This window comes from Chrysemys picta, chromosome 3 (assembly GCF_011386835.1).
Source record: "Chrysemys picta bellii isolate R12L10 chromosome 3, ASM1138683v2, whole genome shotgun sequence".
Classification (NCBI taxonomy): domain Eukaryota; kingdom Metazoa; phylum Chordata; order Testudines; family Emydidae; genus Chrysemys; species Chrysemys picta.
Window position 1 is genome coordinate 204,683,920 of NC_088793.1, and position 25,437 is coordinate 204,709,356.

General features: G+C 38.5%; 1 protein-coding gene across 4 annotated transcripts in view; it reads left to right on the top strand.

The window, feature by feature from the left end:
- Nucleotides 1-25,437, top strand: part of KIZ (kizuna centrosomal protein) — a 90,967-nt gene that overhangs the window by 15,886 nt on the left and 49,644 nt on the right. For 3 of the 4 annotated variants that reach the window (XR_010599990.1, XM_065589838.1, XM_024110685.3), the window contains exons 3-6: nucleotides 1,624-1,783; nucleotides 8,398-8,487; nucleotides 16,958-17,585; nucleotides 22,515-22,806. Coding sequence is in view for 3 of the 4 variants with exons in the window: in XM_065589838.1 (XP_065445910.1) it covers nucleotides 1,624-1,783; nucleotides 8,398-8,487; nucleotides 16,958-17,585; nucleotides 22,515-22,806 (1,170 nt within the window). In the remaining variant the exon portion in view is untranslated. The remainder of the gene's footprint in view (nucleotides 1-1,623; nucleotides 1,784-8,397; nucleotides 8,488-16,957; nucleotides 17,586-22,514; nucleotides 22,807-25,437) is intronic. The other variant, XM_065589837.1, reaches the window with a different exon arrangement.

Here is a 25,437-nt window from a genome sequence, read left to right on the forward strand (position 1 = left end):
GAGATTTTTGGCCCAAAAATAGTAAAAGGTTACCGTGGCTGAATAAATCTAGGAAGTTTCCTCCAAAATAATAAAAATTCCGGGTTCTGTCCATCCAGATGAAGGTTTTGCCACTGATTTTAAGGCTAGGGGTACATCTACACTACAGCGGGGAGTCGATTTAAGATACGCAAATTCAGCTACGTGAATAGCGTAGCTGAATTCGACATATTGCAGCCGACTTACCCCGTTGTGAGGACGGCGGCAAAATCGACTTCTGCCGCTTTTTGTCGGCGGCGCTTACTACCACCTCCGCTGGTGGAGTTAGAGCGCCGATTCGGGGATCGATTGTCGCGTCCCGACGGGACGCGATAAATCGATCCCCGAGAGGTCGATTTCTACCCGCCGATTCAGGCGGGTAGTATAGACCAGACCTAGGATTGCTCCGCCTCTGTAGGAATAGAAGCAGAATTTTCTAGTCAGTTTGACCAAGCTTGCCTCACAGCTGTGATTGTGGGAGCTCTGGAGCCATCAAATCTATAATAATTTGATCCCACAATGACGTTAATTGGGAGAGTGTATATTAATTCTCATTCAATCTGAACCCAAGGTGGGGTCTGTGTGGTCAAATCTAACAGCCACAAAGATGTCTGGCTTAACAAAAAGGAGATATAGTTTTCCAAGTTGGGAAAACAAAATTCTCCCAGAGATAGGGGGGAGCTGTAATTTGTTCAGAGTCAGTCTAGGTTTATTACCTAGGAATGTTCTGAAAATATTGAATTTCTTAAAATAAGTTTGAGGAATAGAAATAGGAGACACCCCTCAGGACATAGAAAATTCTAGGAAAGAAACCGAGCATGACTGTCCTTTATGTCACCAAGCTCATGAGAATGATGATGGATGAGTAGAGAATACGTTCAGTATGTACCCTGATGCTCTAATACCGGGATGGGATCTCCCATGGCTTATGGACAGTCAGTCTAGGACTTCTTGTTTTTAAAAAGTCTGTCTGGCCCTAAGAAACCCATCCTTCTCTCCAGGAGAGAGCAGATAGCTTTCCCATGATGCTGTATGCATTTTGTCTGAATAGGGCTCATATCCTGGAAAATAAATGTTTGAAAAGGTGGGGGAAATCAATATACTGAGTTATTCAGTCCCACTGACTGTCTGTTTCTCTTTTTTATCTGATATGAATTTAGATGAGTTGGAATTTCTCTGAGAATGCTGGCAGTTTGGAAGACTTTTCACGTTTCTGTCTGTATGACAATCATTCAACAAAACAAACACGCTCATTTTTAATATGAACTAATATAAGATGGCTGGAATTAGAAATTTAGTGTATGAAGTCTGAAAAGATAGTGGATTTTTTTGGAAAATTTGTTAATCCACTAATTTTTGTGTCCTTTTTGAATGCTATTTTAAAATCAAATTTAAATCTAAGTTATTTAGGTGTAGCATCTTATTATTGATAATGTAGCCTTGAATAAATTGCTCAGATCTATACTTAGTCTTTTAGGAGAAAAAGAGTAATACTGAATACTGTACTAGCATTTTTTAAAAATCTGTCTCCCATAAATAAACTGATTCAAATTGTTATGTCTGATTTCATTTTACATCATAAAAAGTGTTATTTTCCCCCCTTAGAGCGAAAATAAACTTCATAAAACTCAAAAAATACTTGAAAGAAATATGTGAACGACAAAAAAATGCTGTGTTGCGAAACCAAGAATTTTTAAAGGAGTTTGATCGTGTCGAAGCTCATATTAGGACTTTTACAAGTTCAGAGGCACTTCAGAAATTGAAGGTAATACTTGTTTAAATACCATAACAACAGTTGTAATAATATAGGGGAAACTAGATTGACTTTGTTATGCAACTCAAGATTTCAGATGTCAGTGAATCCTAGTAACATATTTTTGCAATGCTTAATATTTGTCTCTTTGGGAGTAGGGAAAACTGAAATGAGCTGATGTGACCTTGTAGACAAATGAGTAGTTAGTAATGCTTTATTATAGATTGTGGGTTTAGTTCTGTGAAGTGCTGAGTTTCTCTTGTGAGATGCCAAGTGCTCTCAAATCCCTTGGAAGCAAGGAGGAATTGAGGATGCGCAGCACCTTGCAGGATTGCCCCATGTGTTTGCAATAATACTGTAGTTCAATGTTATCAGGCCAACTATTAGCCAAGTAGATGCTGCTGTTCTATGATCAGTTAAATCGGAACATTGGGAAGGTTATGCAAAATTTTCCTAATGATTTCTTTATAAGATTTTTAATTTTTCACTAGATGTTTTTCCACTTTTGTAATAAAACATCATTACATTTGACATAGCAAAATTAAAAACGTCATGAAACCAGCTGGAAGACCATCCTAGGATGGCCATAATTGGTGTTGTCCTCCTTTGCTCATCACTTTTCCTCTGACTTTTCTCTATTGCCTCTGCTGATGCCATCTGAAGAGTTTTAAGGGCTTGTCTTCACGTACAGCTCTACATCGGTGCAGCTGTGCTGCTTTAGTGAAGATGCTACTATGCTGACAGAAAAGCTTCTCCCACCGGTGTAGTTAATTCACCTCCCTGAGAGGCAGTAGCTATGTTGATGGGAGAAGCTCCCATTGACATAGTTCTGTCTACACAGGGGATTAGCTTGATATAACTACATTGCTCAGGAGTGTGGATTTTTCATGCCCCTGAGCGATGTAGTTATACCAATACAGGTCTGTAGTGTGGACCCAGCCTTAATTGACTGATGAGGCTGTTATGTTACATGTGGTTCAGCCTTCTCCTGCCTTTCTTTACTGCTGCTGATTTATCACCAGTTAATTGTTTAGGGACAAGATTAATTGTGACCTCAGATTAGCTCTGCAATTTATTTGCATGCTTCATTCTTGTTGGTTATAATGCCATAATTTTTTCATTAAAAGCCAGTTCTGTGCTAACATTTTGATGGCAGGCACAGCAACAGAGAAATGTGATTCAGAAGAAACCACACTTTTCCAAAGTTGATGAGAACTATAAACTTTGCTATTGGGGTGATAAATGTAGGGAAATAGCCCCGTGGGATGCTTTACCTCATGTACTTTGAGTATAGATGGAAAGTGAACTAATAGGAACATTTTAGCATCAAATGTCCAGATTAAGTGGAACCAGAAACTTGTAGAATTTATACTTTTTAATCTCATCTTTGAGTGCTGTTTCATGTAGAATCAAAAAGAAATATGATATCTCCCAGCCTCTCTCCCCAGTCAGACCCCTTACCAGCTGTGTTTGCAGCCCTGATTACGCAAAAGAACTCATTGGTGATCTCACTGAATGTAATGTAACCAAATTATGCCAGTTTTATAAAGAGACATTTTCTTAGTATGAAGGAGATTATGAAACTAGCGCTTAAGCCTGTTCTGCTTTTGATATCATTACTATTTGCATTATTGGTTGCTGGCTCACATGATGCCCCAAGGCTGTGTCATTTTGGTCATCAGTAACTTATTATGGAAGGTAATGGACGTACAACTCCTCTGACCCTAAAGTTTTTATGGTAATGAAAAAACTTTATGCTTGTAGGAATAAAAATAATGTGTAATACTCACTTCATGAGTACTCTGAGAAAGAAAGATCGGTTGTACATAAGCCCCAGAATCTCCATATTTTTTTTTCAAATTTAAATAAAAATTTGATGAATCCACTTGGCTGCCAATCTCCTCCATTCACAAACTCAAGTAGATTTTTACTTTTTCTTATGTAGTCCAATTGGTTTGGGTGTATGTAGTTGTGGTGGGGTTCCTTTTTTTCCTCTCCCTGATTTTTTATTGTAATTGTGTATTTTTAATATTTGCTCTTTGTATAGGTTGAATGATTATTAAGATTGCATTGCTCTTAGTAAAATAGCAATGATGATCCATCTTATGCCTTACAGTAAAGTAAATGAATGCATGAATATTTCTGTTTTTATCTTAATGAAATGTTTGTAATGAAATGGATCAGAACTGTAAATAACATACCGCACATGCAGACAGAAAGAACTTTTTAACTGTGTATATATAATGGAGGGTATTTCGTTTTTAAAAATGGTAACTTTGCAACTGAAATACTTCCAGATCTACACTAAATGAGCCAATGGAAGTAAAAATCCTTGCTCTTTAGGTATATTGATCGGTGCTGTTTCTAACATATTGTCTTAATATCCAGTCCTGAGCAATTTGGAAAAGCTGAAATCTAATAACTATCTTTAATAAGAAATAGTACTACATTAATTTTAGTTGATTTATTAAGCAATACTTATGTGACATCTGAGGAGATATCTGAGCCATTAGCGATTATCTTTGAAAAGTCATGGAAGATGGGAGAGATCCCAGAAGACTGGAAAAGGGCGAATAGAGTGCCAATCTATAAAAAGGGAAATAAGGACAACCCAGGGAATTACAGACCAGTCATCTTAAATTTTAAACCCGGAAAGATAATGGAGCAAATAATTAAGCAATCAATTTGCGAACATCTAGAAGATAATAAGGTGATAAGTAACAGTCAGCATGAATTTGTCAAGAACAAATCTTGTCAAACCAACCTGATAGCTTTCTTTGACAGGGTAACAAGCCTTGTGGGGTAGTGGGGGTGGGGGGGGGGAAGAGCAGTAGACGTGCTATATCTTGACTTTACTAAAGCTTTTGATACTGTCTTGCATGACCTTCTTATAAAAAAACTAGGGAAATGCAACCTAGATGGAACTACTATAAGGTGGGTGCATAACTGGTTGGAAAACTGTTCCCAGAGAGTAGTTATCAGTGGTTCACAGTCACGCTGGAAGGGTATAACAAGTGGGGTCCTGCAGGGATCCGTTCTGTTCAGTATCTTCATCAGTGATTTAGATGATGGCATAGAGAGTACACTTATAAAGTTTACGGATGATACCAAACTGGGAGGGGTTGGAAGTGCTTTGGAGGATAGGGTTATAATTCAAAATGATCTGGACAAACTGGAGAAATGGTCTGAAGTAAATAGGATAAAATTCAATAAGGATAAACACAACATACTCCACTTAGGAAGGAATAATCAGTTGCACACATACAGAATGGGAAATGACTGCCTAGGAAGGAATACTGTGGAAAGGAATCTGGGGGTCATAGTGGACCACAAGGTAAATATGAGTCAAGAGTGTAACACTGTTGCAAAAAAAGCGAACACCATTTTGGGATGTATTAGCAGGAGTGTTGTAAGTAAGACACAAGAAGTAATTCTTCCGCTCTAATTAGGTCTCAACTGGAGCATTGTCCAGTTCTGGGTGCCACATTTCAGGAAGGATGTGGACAAATTGGAGAGAGTCCAGAGAAGAGCAACAAAAATGATTAAAGGCCTAAAAAACATGATTTATGAGGGAAGATTGAAAAAACTGTGTGTGTTTAGTCTGGAAAAGAGAAGACTGAGAGGGGACATAACAGTTTTAAAGTACATAAAAGGTTGTTACAAGGAGGAGGTAGAAAAATTGTTCTTCTTAACCTCTTAGGATAGGACAAGAAGCAATGGGCTTGAATTGCAGCAAGGGAGGTTTAGGTTCGCCATTAGGAAAACTTCCTAACTATCAGAGTGGTTAAGCACTGGAATAAATTGTCTAGGGAGGTTGTGGAATCTCTATCATTGGTTACTTTTAAGAGCAGGTTAGACAAACACCAGTCAGGGATGGTCTAGAAGATAATACCTAGTCCTGCCATGAGTCCAGGGGAGTGGACTAGATGACCTTTCAAAGCCCCTTCAAGTCCTATGATTCTATAATCTACTGAGGCCGTAATTATGCATCATCATCATAATTACCAGTCTGCTCAATATTTTATGAATTTTTTTGATTTTTTGTCAAAAAAAAATAAACAACCCTGAAAAGGTTTTGTTTTTTTGTTTATCAAAGAAAAGCTTTTTGTGGCAAAAAGTCCCACTCGGTAATTTTACACTGTGTAAAAATGTATTTCTTTGTAATCACTTTTAAAAATTTGCTTCCTTTCATTTCATTTGATGCCCCCTTGTTTTTACATTATAAAAAGGGTGATTAGCAATGCCTGATCTGCCTTCTCTATACTATTCCTTACTTTTTATACATTTGTCACACTTTGGCCTATTAATCTTAAGGTAAAGCTTTGTATTCTCTTTTCATATGGAAGTTTTCCATCCCTCTAATCATTCTTGTTGCCTCTTTTGGAACACCCTCTATTTTGGCTATATCATTTTTGAAATGGTTTGATTAGAATTTTTCATGCTGATGAAAATTCCTTTTCAACTCCAATACCTTTGCACTTAAATTTCTGATTCGGAAGGTCATTTTCCTGGTGGCAGTGACTTCAGTTTATAGAAAGAATAATTTTCAGGTTCTAGTGGCTGACCCACCTATATAAAATTCTTCAGAGGCAGAGAGGGTCTTTGGAGGAAATTTAGGATGTGTTCATAGGTGGCAATTGACTTCCACTTTAATAAGTCAGGGCATGCTGCTAACATCCTATGCCTGCATCCCCATCCTAATAACGTTTTTTCATAGCTACCTCTGGCTTATATCTGTTAACTTTTTTTTAAGTCTGTGAGCTGCAGCTGCAGAACATTCTTTCCCCACATAGCTGGAGATCTGTTAGCTATGCCCCAAATCCCACCTATGCATTGCTGTAGGTGGTGTCTTGTGGAGCATGCTTGGTTTCTAACTCCTTGCATGGGCTGACTTGCACCATACCTCTTCTGCAGAGTAGAACTGTTAACAGCTCTGCCTACAGACTGTATGCACCTGTTGTTGGGACAGGCAAGATTGGCACCTAAGGATATAGATATCCTTCAGACTGGTGCATTATTCAGTGTGTCCTTATAAACAAAATGTGATACACATTATGATATTGGGTTGTTTATTTTATTTTTTAAAGTGGGTCCAGTATAAGTAGAGAAATGTTGTAAATGAACTGATGTGGGCCCCAATTACTCTATATACTGTTCTGTACGTGATGTCTTCGGTACTCCTATTTAGAAGTTCTTATACCATCATTTCATTTTTTTACTGGGTTGGTGCCATTTTTACTCAGCTCCTTGGACAAAGCACAGCTCATAGAGCCCTTGTGCAATACTGTTGGAATGATTCCACTGTCTGATTTCCTATTTGTGGCAATTTTCAGGATTAAATGGATTAATAGAGAATTAAATAGTAATCATTCAAATAGTATTGAAATAGAAAATAGTAATCATTCAAACTGGTAATGACGTGCAGGCACAAATTAAGTTATTAATTTTTAACACTTTTTTTGGTGGCGAGAGAATGCCCTTAGGAGTGAATTCGCTTAACTCCACGTACAGCGTATTAAATGGCTATTGTTACCAACTACTTTTCTTTACCAAAAAAGCTTAACTTGTTTCCATGTACTCCTGCAGTTTGTTCAATAATTTTTGGAAGCTTAACTGAAATAATTTATTTAAGCTTTTGGGAAAACTGAGTAGTTAAACATTTCATCCGTTTTGAGCACCAGGTGTAAAATGCTTGGTTGAATATAGACTTTTTTTCCTTGTGTTATTTCAAATTTTATGAACAAATGTATCTGGAAAATAACACTTTATATATGCAGATTGAGAATTAAAGTACAGAGCTGTCCACGTTGATTAGTTATCAGATGTATTTCTCCCTGTATACTACCCGATTCCAAATACATAGTGAAGTGCACCCACTCAGGACCAGTGTAATCTGTTCTTAAGGTTTACAATTACGATCATACAGTACTAATTATAGGTGCTGTATATGCTTAGCTTTTAAGCAATAGTCCTTCTATGACTGCATTACTTTTGGTCAATTAAACAATGTAGTGGAGGAGAAGACATTTTTATGTAGTTCTTTGTTAGTAACACTAGAGCAAGTTGTTTTTTTCATGCTGTGTTGCTCTTTGTAACATCTGCAGTATATTTTCTCGTTCGAATAGCTCAGCGGATTGTAAACTGACTTACAGAAACCAATACAAAATTTAAAGCTCAGCATTTCACCGCAAAGCAGCTAAGTCATTATGTAGATATAGCCAAAATAATCTGGAATTATAAAAAAACATGATGAATAAATGTCTGAGTCCACAAGTTGTTCTTACTCTTTAGAATCACGAAACGAGTGAAAACATGAAAACCCACAAGAGGATGCACAAGCCACATACAACATGTTTTTCCTGGAAACTAAAACATATTTCGAAAGGAATGGTGTCTTTGGATGTTTTCTTATGAGCTGTTATAAACATCTTTATTTTTCTCAGATAAGATTATATCTTTGTGAATAACAAATCTTAGTAGATTCCAGTTCATTACTTTTATGCCCTTGATTTCTTTGATTACTGTACAAATTGTGCCATATAAGTATTTGTTGATCTGTGTGTATATGTATGACTACATTTTTATAATACATAAATCATTTATATGATGGGTCTGTTTATATGTAGGTACAATATGAAGGAGAAATTAAAAGTATGCTGTCACTTCAGAAGAATAGCATGCCAATAAAAGGTGACAAAGAAGATAACAATGAGCAGGTAATGGAAAATAAGTGGAAAACTATATATATTTTGTCACTTGAAGAACACTTAGGTGTTTTCCTCTAAGGTGTACCATTCAGTAAATGGTGGTTGTTGCAAAATGCCTTTTTAGTGTGGAATTTTTGCCATATCATTTATATTGTGAAACAGTGCTTTAACAACAAAATCAAGTAGATTAATTGAAAAAATTGCGCTAATATTTTTATCCGGGTAAAAAGAGAACCATAATAGACTGAAGAAAAAGACCGATGTTTGTTTGTTTCTGGTCAGCTGATATTTTTATATTTTAATACCAAAGATTGTGAAAACAATGTTAACCTCTGAAAAATATTCTTAATGAAAGTACACAATGTAGTAATTGATTTGTCATATTCATAATTTTGTACATTTTGACCTTTTCTCAGGAGAAGCAAAAAAAAAAAAGATTGCATATCTAAGCAACAGACAAAAAGACTGACAAGGAATACTTAAATATATTCTGCTCTATATCTGCAGTAATGCAGGCTTCTAATCCCTCCTCCTATCTCCGTATAAATGATACAGTTCAAGACCATAGCTGTTTTCTTCACTAAAAGCAGTAAAGCTCTTTTAGATGAAATGTCTAAAAACATCTTGTAATAACTTGGAGCATGCTGGCAAGAGTAGTCACTTGTGACTATGTGTGAAACCCCCTCAGCTAGTCGATATTGTAATAAGCAAAAATGGTAGAATCACTCCATTATTCAGAAAAGCCAACAGCATGCTTGTCCCTTAGGCTACAGCATTCATTAAGAAAAGCTTACTGGGCTGAAAGCTGGAAACAGATGATAACGGGATATGATTTTCATATTTAATGCATTCCTTGGAAGAGTATGTGTGCTGCAGATTGATAGAAGAATCAACTGCTACTTTACTAAAAGACTTTCTAGTTTGCCCTATAGCTACCGATGGAATCATTCAGCCAAGAAATTAACTTTTTCTCCTTTTACCTGCTTTATATATCTGCTAAGCAGGCTGCCTGGCTGCCAGTAAATGTTATTATGCAGTTAACTGTTTGGTATTTAAGACTCTTATCAGAAAAGAAACAGAGGCCACACTATTTTGTTTTTATAGTGGGAGGAAGGTTTTCGTTTTTCTTTCTTCAGTGCATTAGCAGGCATTAATCTGAGTTTATGAGAAGTTTTCACCCATAGATTAAAAAGTTAAAAACCTTGAATTTAGAGCATTCTTTAAACTATAATATACAAAGCAATGGATCTGGCAACCTTGACCTATATAAGCAGGCCTTTAAGAATGCATGAATTACATATATTCAGTTTAGATGTACAGGAAGTCATAGAGTTAGAGTTCTCAAATGCTGAATTTTTCTATTTTTTAAATAACATTTGGTTTGAAAATAATTTTCATAGAAGATAGACATTTTAATCTATAGAATTTTTTTCATTTATTGTACTTGTTATATAAATACCAGAAATTAGTGTTGCTATGGTTCCAAAAAACTTTTTTCCCCATTCAAAATAGTGAAACGTTTTGGGTAATATTAGGAAGCTTAATCTGAACCAAAAATTGTCAGTTTACATTGCATTACAATTATAGTTAAAATGGGGGGGGGGGAGGTTTATTTGCTGTGAAATACAAAGATGGCTTCTTTAAATTGTTCTGTGGTTATGATGCTTAGAGAGAGGTTTTAGCTTATCCGAGAAGAGGGTCACATGAACACATAGTGCAACTTAAAACAAAATATCCTTTTGGTTGGTGGTTGTAATACTGATTTTTTTTTTTATGGATCTTTCTTCAAGAAATAACCTGAAGGATGTCCCCACTTGTTTACATCACATTGCATTTTCAAGCATGTTTTTAATTTGGCACTATTTTTGAGTGTAATCATGCCTTTTCCCTCCCCATTCTTAAGTTGACTTTAATTCTCTTTCATTCAGATAAGTAAAGAAGATGAAATTCATTCTGGTGCTTGGGGCTTGTGCAGTGCCATCACCGTCACTCTAAAGTCCTGCAGTGAAGCTGTGACCACTAGCAGAGTGGTGGCACAGACCGTTTCCCCATGAGGCGGATGACACCCAGGGTGGTATTGTGGATGGGAAGGGCTATGGACTCTGCCGCTATTTGGAGCCTACGGCTCTATTGCCCACATACATTTTGGAGGCAGGCAACAGAAGCTTCTTCAACTTGTAGGCCAAAGCAATGGCCGCAGGGAGCTGCAGTGCACACTGATAAGTTGATAAGGACTTGGATTTCACCTCTTCCACTGCCCTGGCCTACACTTCTTTCCTGCAGAAAGTCCAGTTTCTGTTGTTTGTGGGAGGGTGACATGAATAATCCCCAAAGCAGAAACTAATACGAATCTAGTGTGCAAATTGCGTTGATTGATTAGTTGCATACTATGGCTTACCTTACAACTATTGCCTTTTGGACCAGCACTCCAACAGAGTGATGGGCCTGACCCGCATTCCTCTCTCTGACTTCAGTGAGAATTTTGCCTGGCTGAGTACTGCAGGATCATAGCCTATGTAGAATTATAGTATTTCTATACAAAAGCCAAGGAGAAAGTGCCACATCTTTTTCAAGACCTTATTAAAATTGTACAGCAGGTTGTCGCAAGTAATGACAGTATATCCGATTTTAATTCTGTCTGCCTTTACCTAAATGATATATGTGGCTCTTACATGATTTATTTTTATCTGAATAAACTGTAGTGTTGGGGGAAAATAAGCATCATATTTTACTGTTTAGTCTGAGAAATACAGCTAGGAGAGGTCACCCAATTAACAGGATCTGAAATGCTTGGCTTGCTTAAAAGTGGTATCTGAGAATCATTAAGGATACTAATGCAAGACATGAAGGCGAAGAAGATGTATATCCTTTGTGTATGGAACTTATTGAGAGAAGACATTTGGAAGTAGAAACTTCAAGAGAATATTGTCTAATATGCCTATATATTTGGGGACAGGAAAAAACATTAGTCAGAACTGGTATTTGGAAGGAATAGGTTTGGTTTTTGAATAAACTGCACTGGATGTTCATGTACTTGGACTTCAAAAGCCTGACAGGACTGGACTGAAGGCATCTGGGGGGCTTAACTGTAAACAGACACAGATTTGGATTTTCTAGCAGCACTTTGCCCTGAGAAGCTCTTGCATTGTTGTCTGACGAGTCAGAAGAAACAAGCTGATATAGGTTTATATTTTAGAATTTTTGTAACTAAATTGAGTGTCTGTTTAACAATGTATTTGTATAGGTGTGTTTTATTTTCCCATTTTTTTTCTTTCTATAAAAGGTGCTTAATGTGATAGGGAGGAAGTCAAAGGCAGGTGTTTCTGTGGGGTAGAGTGGCTATGAGAAGCCTCCCATCACGGGCCTACTGTTTCTGGAAGTGGAGGAGGCATCTGGCCCTTAGCATCCTTTCTTCAAACATCCTGTAGATAGCCCATGTCACAATTTATCTATTGCATTTATCTAACTGTTCCAATCTAACATATGTCAGCTTCTCTTATCATATGCTGGGAAACATCTAATTGTTAAGGAATCCAAGAAGGGGTTTTGTTATGATTTTAGTTTTATTTTATTAATAAAATAAATTAGCTAACAGCCCACAAGCCCACAAAAACTTTTTTTTCTATCCATAAGATTAAACCTCATTTTTTTTGGTATGTTCTGTGTTTGGGTTTTCTTTCTTTGGGGATGCCAGGAGAAGAGGATGCAACATAAAATAAGCGTGGTCCTTTTCAAAACATCACCTTGGTAGCCAAAGTAAGAGAGAATGAAGGATGGTGTTGGGGGGAGAAATTAAATTCCTTTAAAGATATTGTTACAGGATTCTCCCTTGTGGGTTTTGTGCCTACAGTATGAATCAAATGAGAACTCCCTAAATTCTATAAGCCTTTGGTTCTCTGAGTCAACCCTTCCTCAACCCTCTCTGAAAATGCTACAGGTATTTTAGAGGTCTTGAAATACTGTAGTCTGTTCCTGTCTGACTGCAGCCAATGAAGGATCTCCCTCCTGGAGTTGTACAACAGTTTCCAACTACTGCAGCTCTGGCTTTCATTGCCCATCCAACTTGAGGTAGATGCCTGGTATCCTTTATAGGATAAGTTCCCTGGCTTCTAGTCGGACATAAAACTTTTTAGTTTGTATTTAATCTGTTTATTTCCTTTTACAAAAGCTGCATTGACTCGTTCCCCAATATATCGTGTTAATCCTATGTGTCGGATAGTTCTGTTCTTTATTATAGTTTCAACCAATTTGCCTGGTACTGAAGTTAGGCTTACTGGCCTGTAAGTGCCAGGATCGCCTCTGGAGCCTTTTTGGAAAAATTGGCATTACATTAGCTACCCTCCAGTCATCTGGTACTGAGGCTGATTTAAATGATAGGTTACATATCACAGTTAGTAATTTTGCAAGTTTCATATTTGAATTCCTTCAGAACTCTTGAGTGAATACCATTTGGCCCTGGTGACTTATTACTGTTTAATTTTCAGTTTGTTCCAAAACCACCTCTACTGACATCTCAATCTTGGACAGTTTCTCAGAATTAGCACCTAAAAAGAATTGCTCAGGTATGGGAATACACCATTAATACACCAAATAGCCTAAATATCAACGATCACTGGCACCGAAGACTGAGATAGATGATGTGGATTGGCACCAATGTTCCAGAGATGCTCATTTACATTGAAAACACCATGATGGCAGTGCCTAGCGCTTAGGGAGCTCAGTGCTGAGCAAATTACCTTCCATTGAGACTCCAGTGTTCTGCAAGCCTTTGTATCTCTGTGTATCAGATCTTTAAACCACTCTGAGTCTCCATGTTTGAGGAATTTCATCGCTGGGTTAGTTTGTCCCTCAGTAACCTCATCCTCCCTCTTGAAAAATGAGAATTCTGTGACTTTCTGAGCATAATTCCTCCCTCTTCTAGTGCCGTGGCAGCTATCTATTGGCGGAGTTGTGTAGCTTGGGATGGGGCGGGTGTCTTTTCCTAGAGGAAGCCCTCTCAGCTCTGGATTTCTGAGCTGTGTGCGCCATGAAGTCTGGCTTCTGCAACCTTCAGGGCATTGTGGGGTTTTTTGAGTCACAAAAGCCCTGGTCTTTTGATGCTTTGGAAACTGTTTACCCCGGGAACTCCATGTCTTTCAGGACAATGGCATTGTAATAATGAAACCTTGCAAAAACCTCTCAGCAGTGAAGCATCCTAATTTGTGGAAAACGGAAGACCTCATATGACAATGCTGCCTCATATCTGTTAGCGAATTGGTTTACCAGTGCACCCTACTGCACAGACCTACATATTGCCTATTTTTTGTTGTTGTGGTGGTGGTGAGGAGTCAATACGTAGTCATGGCAGAGCTTGTAGACGTACATAGAGTAGGAACTCAGCCTCCAGCATAGACACCTTAACAAATGGAGCACAGAATATGGAAGCTTCTAACCTTCAAAGCACAGAAATTATACTGAATAAAACTCTAGGTTCTCCAGATCCCTGATCTAGGTTGCTGTAGTGCCAAATATCAGAGGACATCAAGGAATCAAACTAGGCACAATGAGATTATGGACTGCTGGGCATTCATGCTGAATAATAGGACTTAATGTTGACCAACGAAGCTTCATGCTGCCACCTCCCCTGGAATGGCTCACTGGGAATTAACGCTGACCTGTAGTGATCTAGTGATGAGAAGTTTGGCTGGGCTGTATCTCAGGTGTCTCATCTAGTACAATGTCAACCGAACGCTCCAGGTGAGACTGTGTCCTCATTGCAAAGTAGCTGAATTTTGATTCATTTGGAAAGTAAACATTTTTTTTCTTGTTAAAGAAAAGTGCTTTAAGAAGGGCAATATTTTGTGTGTGTGTTGTGGAGAATGAGAGGAAATACCTGGGTAAAACAAACAGAAAAGATGGCAATTGAGAGGGCATAATGGATAAATTCATTTGATGTTTCCCTGTGGAGATTTGACTTCAAATGTGTCTTAGCTGCCAATGAGAGTTGTGTGAGATTCTATAACTGATTTTATAATTTTAGCTAACTCTCTTCCCACAAAATGTACCTCCTTTTCCCTTCTTTTATTTTGCTGCTTGGTGAAAAACTACACAGGGACCAATCCTTATCTTTCAAATTCTAAAATTCAAAGCAGATGAAGAGAGATTCTTACAATCAAAAAGGAGTTTGCTAGCAAGGCAACTTTTGCTATAACATGCAGAGCTGATAAATTCTGATAAATTCTGTTTTGGAACACTAAATCCAGAAGCCACTAAATCCATAAAACATTTGCTGGATAAATATGAGAGCAGAAAATCAGACCCAAAGGATAATAAAGAGGAACCCAAAGTAGTAGTGATGAAATAAATTGTAAGCTTAATCTGAGTAACATACTCTGAATCTTTCTGCGAATAACTTAGTTTATGGAGTTATTGGATTTTCTTTTGTTTGTGTAAAAAAAAAAAAAAAGAGCTGTTTTGTGAAGTTTTGTCACATTACCAGACTAGGTAAATTTAAGACCCTTCCACAGAGAGGTAGTAGTTGAACCTGTGTGACAAATAAGACTACCCAATGAAAAAGGATGAGGATGCAACAATGGCGCAGTCTGTGGGATTCTGTTGTGTTGTCATGCTCAAAAGTGTTAAGATGTTATTAGAATCCTTCCCTTACTATTATAACATTAATCAGCTAATTTTGGTTCAAGATCTGTTTATACTGACACTGGTCTTCTACTTCTTCTAGTAACCATTCCATAGAAATCTGTTACATTTATTAAGCACACGTAGAAAACCAAAACAAACTTTAAAGTACTTGAAATTTAGAAATTAAGTGGTCATTCGTTTTGGAAAATTTTTCATTTAAGTTCAGCCAAGTCCTTCAGAGGAAGTGTCTCCTGCGGCTACCAGAAGACTTTCTTAGTGAGAAGAAAGAATTGATTCACTGGTGGATTTTTGGCACAACTGTTGTTGTTCCTGCTATTGAGACAGACATACAAGAGGGAGAAAAGGGCAGCAATGAAAGAAAAAAGACTTCTCTCTCCCTAATGCTTACTTTGTTGATGTGATGCAAGCAAGCTATAGCGTATAGTCAGGTCAGTCTTCAACAGGTGTGCTTTAACATCTGTACCCACCTCAATTCCCCAGTTTGGGTTTGGTCCTTCTTCATAGTGGGGTAAGGTTGCTTACACTGCTTTAGCCTGCTGTGCTGATCAGAGTGATAATATGGAGCTCGGCTAATTTAAAAGTTGGTTAGACAGAAGCCCAAAGAAGGATAGGTGTGAGAGAGAATAAAATAATGTCACAGAAGGGATAGAGTATCAGGAATCTTAAAACTTACATCCAAGGTGTTGTGTAGGGTTCGGCTGTAGGAGTGGCGGTGGTATCTGCATCCTTCTCATTCAGTCAGGTCAAAAGATCCTTCAGAATCAGAAAAAGGTGGCCCAATGGTGTGATGGTAAACTTCTTCTTAGCCCCAGGTAGTTAGCATTTGGCTTATGCCTTAACACATGCTGCTTTTGTGAATCACGGATACATTTCAGTGCATTTTAACTTTTGTATAAAAGCAACTGTATATAAAAAAAGTAGCCATTTCTTTGTGAAAAAAACACTTCAAAAATAGTTTGCACTCTACCTTTCATTGCTGTGATTTTGCTGTTATGAAGAGTACATGACTAACTACTCTCCTGCAACCACCAAACTGAAGGTAGATCCTCCAGACGAAGATTCAAGCGAGTTGGAAAGAGAATATGGAGAATGTTTTATCACAACTGTATATGGAGTACTTGCTTTCTGGATAGCAGACTTCAGTTTCTAGGCTATCACTCCAGAACCTTTCATAAACACTCTTTTACAAAAAGTGAAATTGGGCAGTTGGGCTTCCAAATCATGGGCTTTCTGTGTGTAAAACTATAGAGAATAAATGATTGCCAAGAATGTTAAACTACTATAATTGACATAAGCTTTGTTTAATATGCCATTTGACAGAATGTTCTTACCCTTCCATGCAAAATACTGAACATTAAGTGAAATGCCGTGAAGACTCTTAATAGCAGTTAAAGCTGTTTTCTTGTTCTTGTAGTTCAGCAGTTAACAAACCTAATGGCAACATTAGCATTGTCCATTTTTTCTAAATATAGGCTTCATATTTGTTTGCCAATATTTCTGTCTTGGCGTAGCTACCTTTGGTCTGGATCCTGCAAGATGTTTGCCTCCTATGAAGTCCTGACAGACTTAATCTCCTTTTGGCTTCCCTGGAAGTGGAGGGTGCTTAGTACCTGGTACAAGGCACTCAATATCTTGCAGGAATTGGGTCATTCAATCTTATTTTAGTTTTATAAAATAAATGGACAAAGAGAACGTTTTATATGTGGACTAGCATAATACGACAGAAAAATATTTAAATTATAAAGAACATTTGCTCTTCAAAGACTAACACAGAACCTTTAAGAAACGCCATTTACTACATGAAATTCATTCTTAAGCCATCTCAACCTCTATTTTTCAGATGCTGCTGGTTGCAAGACAGGCAGGAATTAACACCACGACAGCCACGTCAAGAGGATTGTATCATCCAGCAGCAATCTTTATGGGCCGCCAAATGTCAGCCATCTCAAGCATTGAAGATTTCAGTACACAGCAGAAATCTTCCCAGCCCACAAAGAGCTTTTCAGTTTCTGACCCACATTCATGCAGACAGGCAGCACAGAGCAGTAATATGACAGACAGCTATGTAGTACAAACTAATAGTGATATACGGTGCTTAAATAAGTCTGACAAAATAGATGGGAAGACATATCTCCAGATGGGTGAGAAAATGCCAGTCACATCCAGTGTATCATCTGAGAATGGAATAACTCATTGCTTAGAGATAGAAAGCAATCCACATAATGGCAATAGTAATTTAGTAGAAAGCAAAAAATGTGCTCAGCTCAACTCCCTGTTACATGAAAGATTAAGTCCAGAGAACAGAGTCACTGATTTGAAGAGTGACTGTTGTAGCAGCTCAGTAGAAGAAATAGTGACAAGGGAGCATTTTGTAGCAAATAAAGAAAGATCTAAACAGCCGATCCCATTGGTGTCTGCTCCTGAACAACTTGTTTCTGGAAACAAACAGCCAAGAGACAATTTCCCAGGTATGACGATGGTATTTGTGTGATGGCCTTGTAGTGGGCAAAGTGCTGTCTTTTCCCCCATTGAGTCAGGTTTTCAGAATACACTGATCACCACAGGGTCTGAGTGCCTCCACAAATGGAAAGGAACTGCTGAGGCTCGGTTTAACAGGCTGTGGAGGGCAGTGCAAGAGGAGTCTGCAGCTGTTGTGTGCTGTGGAGCAGGCAGCGTGGCCTAGTGGACAGGGCACTCCCCTGATTGTCAAGAGACATGGTTTCTGTTCCTGGCTCTACCACTGACTGGCTGTGTCACTTTGGCAAGACACTTCCCCTCTGTTTCCCCTTCTTCCCTTGGTGTCTTGTCTGTCTGTCTGGTGCAGGGACTGTCTCTAACTCTTTCTTACTGCTTACCACAGTGGGACGCTGATTTTGGTTGGCACTGCTAGACACTACTGTGGAGTCTTCGTCTGCTGTGTCTGTGGGCTGCAGTGCTGGGGAAGTGCTGAAGCTGAGCCAATGAATCTGCCACTTTGCAGCTCCAAAGCCCTAAACTTTCCACACAGGGAGCCTGCAGAGGGCCCAACTGCTATTACTGGCCCTGGCAACAGAACAGTTCTGCAGCTGTTTCACGCCAAGCTGCTTAGCTGTGGAAGAGTTAAGAGGACTCCTTTTTCTAAAAAAACCCGACTTCTATAAATTTGACCTAATTTCGTAGTGTAGACATGCCCTTAGAATCCCAGCACAGAAGTGTGTTTCCTTGGACTTTGTCTTGGTTTTGGGGTAGCAAGGGATCTCTGCTTCCCCTGTTACAATGGTTTGTCTGTGAGAATGGTGCATTTGGAACAGTGTCCCCATTAGTGGTGCATCTGATTAGTGTGACCAAAGACGTGATTCACAGTAGTACCAACCCACACACAAGACCATTAAGAACTCTGTGAGGAACTTGATCCTGGCCAAATTAGCTAATCCAAATAGGCTTTTCTCTGTGACCAGCCTCAATACCAAACATGTAAGGTTTTGCTTTAGAATAGATGAGGATCCAGTTTGCTGACACATGCCTTTCTTTTGGTAGGGCAAATCACAGTTTAACCTGACAGCTCTGGCATGGGCACATCGTCTGGAATATCCAGGTCTGCTAGGTCTCTCCAAAGAACTGATATTTTTATTTTTTCCAATCCCAGCTCTCTTTTTTTTTTTTTTTTGGTGTGGGTCAGGTGTTGGAAGTCAGGCCTATTGATACATTGGTACCCACAGATTATCAAGGGACGTGACTATGGAATTTGGTTCTCACTAGGCCTTTGGGTGCTTTCGTTGAACCACAGAGTGATTTTTCTCTCCCATATCTTTTTTTGAAGGTGGCCTTTCTATTGATCATAACTTTAGCTAGTAGGAAAGTCTTTGAGATCCAAGACGTCATTGATAGTCCTTCTTTTACTGCCTTTCACAAGGGCAGAAAGGTGTTTTTATTGCTATGTCCACAATTTTTACTAAGGTACTGTAGTATCAGATCTTTCTATTAACCAGTCTAATGTTAATTGTTTTACTTACTTGGGAAAACATGCTTGGTCTCTGCCTCAGGTTGATTTTGTTTAGAAAGTTTGTGCCGAATAGTTAATCTATTTCTGAGAATAAAGCTACTGAAAAATAGGTAGGTTTGCCAATGATACACTATTTTCAGATAATTTGGAGGAGAAACTTGAAATTTGCCAGGGAATTTGTCCTGAGGGCAGAGAGGTGCTATTTGCTATCACAGTCAACTCTGGATAGATTTTCACAAAGGCTTGGTCTGCACACCAATATGGCAGTTATACATGTGATTTTCTTCTTTTACTAATGTAGTTATACTGGCACAAACCCTGCATACCAATATAGTTCTACCATACTGGAAGGGGATTAAGATGTACTGCTATAAGCCACCTTTATATCATATAACTACGTCCTCACTAGGGGTATTGATCCACTTTAACTGTACTGGTATAGTTAAAGCAGTACAGCTTTTGTGTGTAGACAAGATTTGTTATAAAATTTGGGAATGACTATTTGTACATGTAGATGAATTCATTACATGCTTACTCATTATTCTCTGAATGTCCCATACCCTGCTGAGAACCATGCTTCATAGGCATATGATTCACAAACGCTGTTTCCCACAATCAAAATATCCTTTGGACTAGTGGAAGAACCATACTTCCTCCTGCCCCCAAAACTGAGAACAGAACCCAGGAACCATGATTCCCAGTTTTGTGCTACCATCTAGCAAACTATCTACTGGGAAACTGTGTCTTAGCACCCTCTGGTGGCTTGGTGCACAAATGATAACAACCCACTATTATCTGCTAATGGAGTTATTATTTTTAGCTCAAGTGGTAGAGATGAGTAACTCAAGAAAATTGATCAAACTGCTCTTAAGAGCTTGCAGAAATATTCTCCTCTGCCTTTCCAGTAAATATGTCAATTTTCAGGTTAACCCAATTTTCTAAGCCATATAAGGATTGCTAAAATGGCGCTTTATAATGGAAATTACTGGCAACCTTAATGATGGAGGGGCTACTGCCTCTCAATGTAATGATCACAATTTTTTTTTTTTGGACAAAAGCTGGCAGCCGCATCATATTACTCTGTATACTTCTTGTTCTCTTCTTTGGCAGCCTGTTGTTGCCTTTTTTGTGTTTTTTTCCATTTCTCTTGCTTTCAGGACTCTGTTTGCTTTTCATTGTCTCTACTGTCACTTTGACATATTTGCCACTTCTCCAGTTAATGAAAGACTGTCATTATTTTGAGGTGGAACAAGACAACACCAACCTGGCTTATATTAGCCTTAGGGCTTTGCAAAGCAGATTTGGCAGAATGTCTGTTCTCTCCCCTTTTGCTCCCCAAAGAAATACTAAGGTGGTCAGTGTCATTTTTGGAAAAAATACTTTTAAATTTCGGAATGTAATACTTCTACCTTAAGGGAAACTATAAGTTTGGTTCAAAATCAGAATGATCAGTGACCACCTCAAATTTCCCCTGAGGGTAGGGGGAGAGCTTCTAAGTCTTTATGATGTCAAACCTACATTAGAGTTCTAAGGTTAAAGTAGTCCAGGTTTGAATTTCTTGTTCTAGTTCTCATAAAAGTTTGATCTTTCATGCTGCGAATGACAGGGAAGTGATTAAGAAGTTTGGCTCTGCTGCGTGTACCACAACTGAATGCAAGCTAGGCTTTAAGCTGCAGGAGTTTATGCAGTACATTGTGACTTGAAGCTGTTTTTCCTTTGAGTACTTTTCTATTGTTCAGAAATGGTAGCATAATATGTAAAAAAGCAACATGAAATAAATAAAAATAATAGCTTATCTCTTACATTCATTCATATCCTGAATGCTGGAAACAGAAAATACAAATAATGACAAGATCTTATATTCTATCAAATACTTTTTCTGAAATCTACTGTAATTCAAATCAAAATGAAGCTCAGCGTATGGAAGGGAGGAGACGTTCTGTTTTGCAGCACACACAAGACCCTGTGAACACTGGGTAATTTAGAAATAACTGATAATGCAGTGAGTCTTGTGGGAACGTGGGAGTTTCATGGCCATGTTAATTGATTACAGAACTTGGATACATTTTCATGAAATTCTAAAAATGCACCAGAAAGTGAAAATGGTAGTAGTGCTTATTTTTATTTGTATCTTAGAAGATTAATGCAACCTCCCTCTGCTGAGCAGCAAGGGGAATCCGCTGCCATGCCCAACTTCCAAGCCAACGGGCAGAGAGCTCTGCTCCTGCACGGCTTAGAAGCCCCAGGCAACAGCTGCCTCCTCTTCAAACACACTTCTGCTTCCCCGAGATCGTTTTTCAGGCCATTCTGCCCCATTATGTCAGAGGCGGTTTGCTGGAGGAGGCTGTCTTAATCCTTGTTGCTGTTTAAATTGTGGAGGATCCCTTCACTTGCAGCCCAGAGGAGGCATAGGGGATCCACTGAACACCCCTTGTGAGGAAAGCATAGAATAATACACAGATATGAAGAAGGAGGTTAGGTAGTGGGTGGACAAGCTAGGGAGTTGAAAGATATTAAGGAAATGATCATTTTTATGGATTTATGCAGCACTAACTGACTAACAGCTTCTTGGCAAAACGTTGAAATATGTGGCCATTCATGCAATTGCATGAACACATTACACATGAGACTGAGTAGGGGAAGGGATAGCTGAGTGGTTTGAGCATTGGCCTGCTAAACCCAGGGTTGAGAGTTCAATCCTTGAGGGGGCCACTTAGGGATTGGGGGCAAAATCAGTACGTGGTCCTGCTAGTGAAGGCAGGGGGCTGGACTCGGTGACTTTTCAAGGTCCCTTCCAGCTTTAGGAGATGGGATATCTCCATTAATTTTAGTTTTATTAGAAGGAAACCGTCCGCGGTCTTTGGGAAATCTTTACTGCCTGGCAGGCCGTGGAATATTCCTGTGGTTGGTTAAGACACGGGGCCAGCCCATTAGGGCAGTCCGTAAAGAAAGAAAAGCGTAGCAGCTTCAGAGTGTATTTCAGTAGGTTGAACACAGGTCACAAGGGAGTTTCTCCAAAAAGGAGAGCAGGGTCAGCATGTAGGGAGAGTACCTGCAGGGTTAGGAGTATGCCACAGGGAAATTTCTGGGTGCTGTAAGGTAGCATGCAAGTCCCTCGTATAATAATAGTTTGACATATTACTTAAGGGGAGGAATCAGTTCCTCATTTCCAAGTCAGGTTGAGCTTTGAGCATTGCAGAACAAGTGCTACATCTATTGAGAGAGAGGTTCATGATGTTCTTCGAGAGGCAAGAATGTTGACGAAAGGAATAAAGGAGAGGAAAACTGGGATATTTGGAGAACCCTGGAAAAATGTGCAGAAGGGGTAGAGGTTTTAGACTCTGTGAATGCAATGTATATTTTTTGTCATGCTCCTGTTATTATGGTGGCAATACTTGTCATATTTTTATTCCAGGTCTAGCCCAACACACAGATAGTCTGTGGCCCTCTGAAAACACACTAGAGCTGGAAGATGAAAGTTTAGATAGCAGCAGTGACCTTACAGTTTCTGTGAGTGAAGAGGATCAGATAATAAACACAGTTGAACTACAGCAGAGCCTAAGAGATATGGATTGCAAGATGGCCTTAAAATCAATGAACTCAGAACAAGAAAAAGAAACCCTATCCACCAAAGAACATTTTTCTTTGCAAACAGTAAACTGCCATATGACAGATGAAGATTCTTCGGCTAATTCAGCAACAAGAGAGTAAGCCATTAAATATTTTCTCACTGTGATTATTTAGTTAAGATTTTTTTTTGAGATTGTCCTATGGACAATCTGTATTACTGTAAAATATGTATATGAATATGCAACTTTCTTAGCTTCTACAAGCAGACATTTTAATGAGGGTCTATTTTTTGTGATTAGTTGACTTTGGAACTCATCAAACAATTTGAGATGCCTGTTTCTATAATTTCCATTAAATGCAGAGGTCTTACTGTTTTTCTTATTTTAGTATATCAGTTCAGTTGGATAATAGAAATAACTCACTAAACAGTACATTTCATGGTAATTTGAATTTTTCAGGTGATTAAACTCCCTGGGCATTCAACCTAACAACTTAAAGCAACACCTGAGAAGTGTGCAACTACATCTTAGAAATGCATTGTTTGTTCTCTGTGTAATTCTATTTAGATACTTTTTATGGCCCCCATCATTGTAGTATCAATGTGTCTTTCAATCATTAATGACTTTTATCCTCCCAACACACCCGTGTGAGGTAGGGAAGCATGATCACCATTTTCCCGGCGGGGGGGATGACACTGGGTATATTAAAGGACTTGCCCAAGGTCAAACAGGAAACCTGTGCCAGAGCCAGGAGGTGAATCCAGGTTGCCTGAATCTCTTGTATCATATCTTCTGGTTGACTCGCTTCACCCTGATGGAGCACTTTGGTGTAAACCAATAAGAATATCACTCCTTCTGCACTGTGAAACTTTGATCTCACAAAGTTTTGTGTCTGTGAGCTCCTGACCAGCTTGTTGTGCAGCTCTTCCATTCTGCTTGCCTCTTCAGCTGCATTCCTGTAGGGATGGCCCTTCAGCACTCTCCTCCCAGCTCTTTCCCACCTCCTACTTCATCTGGAAGTGCCTTTCACTACTGCTAGTCTCCCTGGCTCCCGCTGCAAGGTTTCCTGCCCACATATTCTCTCCTTTTCCTTGCTTTTCCACTTGCTGGCTTTCCTTCTTTTTGCTCCTGCTAGTCCCTAGCTGCAAAGGTTCTCCCTGTTGCCTGCTTGATTGTACCCACTCTTCTCCAACGGCTGCCTGCCATTTACCTGCCTTGCCAGCTTCCCAGTATCCTTCCTCCCTCTCTCCTCTCACTCAATGCTGCTCTCCCTTCTGCCCAGCCGCCTTACTGTTCTGGATCCCAACAGCCTCCCAGTGGCCATTATCAGGAAAAGCTACCTCAGAAATACATACCTTCCTCTGTTTCTACTGCCCACTTGTCTTCCAGGTGGTGCTACCTGCCTGATTTTTTTCCCTCCTTAATCCTTGAACAATTCACACGCAAAATGTTTAGGACTGATGTGGTTAAACATAGTTGGTGATTAGAGGCATGTGAGCTAGTACAGAAATAAAAACTGTTATATTAGGTTGGGGAGAAGACTATGTAGCCAAGAAAAATAGCATGTGTTATCCAACAAGAATGAATGAGGCTTATAGAGTTTTTTAAACCAATCTCCCCACTGGTCATTTATCTATTTGGTCATTTATGTCTTTTTAACATGTTTAACATATCTCTGCTTTTTTAATATATGCACATGCACATATAGTCTTATTAGAGAATGATTTCAGTAATGGTCCATATTTTAATAGATGACAGTTAAGCAGAAAAACACAAATATCCATTAAAATACATTTCTGCAATGTTATCATTTCAGTTTTTCAAACCATGTGTTGGACTATTGCTCATTACAGAAACATCTAATTTACATCTAAATAGCTTTTATAGAGTTTTCCTTTTGTTTAACACCTGTTAATCTTAGCACTTCATAAGAAAGTTGTATAGAGTGGTTGATTTTGCTAGAAAAGTCATAGTTGAACAGTGGGAATGTAACCTTTTGTCCTGTCCCTATAGATTTTAGTGACTTCCAGCTGCTGATATAAACTGATGGAAAATATTGTGTGTTCTTCTTAAGCCTGGATAAATTATAGGAAAGATTTCATTGTTCTCGTTATCTCTGGAATTTGACTCAAAGCTGAAAGTGGGTAATGGCCTCTAAAACTGTCAAGTCTTAGTTTTTCAAGGTCATAAAAATATGATCACAGTTGATCCATTTCTACAGGAATTATACAGATTTTATTTTGCTTTTGTTTTTGAAAATTTAAAATACAGATAGAATACAAAATATTTGCATCTGGGAAAGAGCCTATGAAGAGACAGGTAGTTTCTTCATAGTTAATTTTGCAAGTAGGAAGCATTTAGACCCACTGCCCTATTAGTCACTCAAATTCAGACTTGAATGTTTTGATATTTTTCAGTGTAACTCTCAAATGGAAAGAGATTTTCCACAAAGTTTTAAAGTGATTAATGAGTTTGTGATACAAATAACCTCTCTAAAATATAACCTCTTTTTGAAATGTGGACTGAAGGTGTGACATTTATTACTGTTCTTCTACCCTCCAAATATTTTGTTATAAACTAGTCAAACTTCCATAGAGTTATTTAAAAAACAACAACTAGTGCACAGGTTGTATTTGAAGAAATTAGCTTGTTATTAAGCAAAATTTTAATGATTGGGTATTGAACTGAAATGGTTATAGTTTGGGCCGTCGGCCTCTTGGTATCTTCGTTAATTCTTAAGCATGGTATTGTGACAGCAGTGCTACCTCT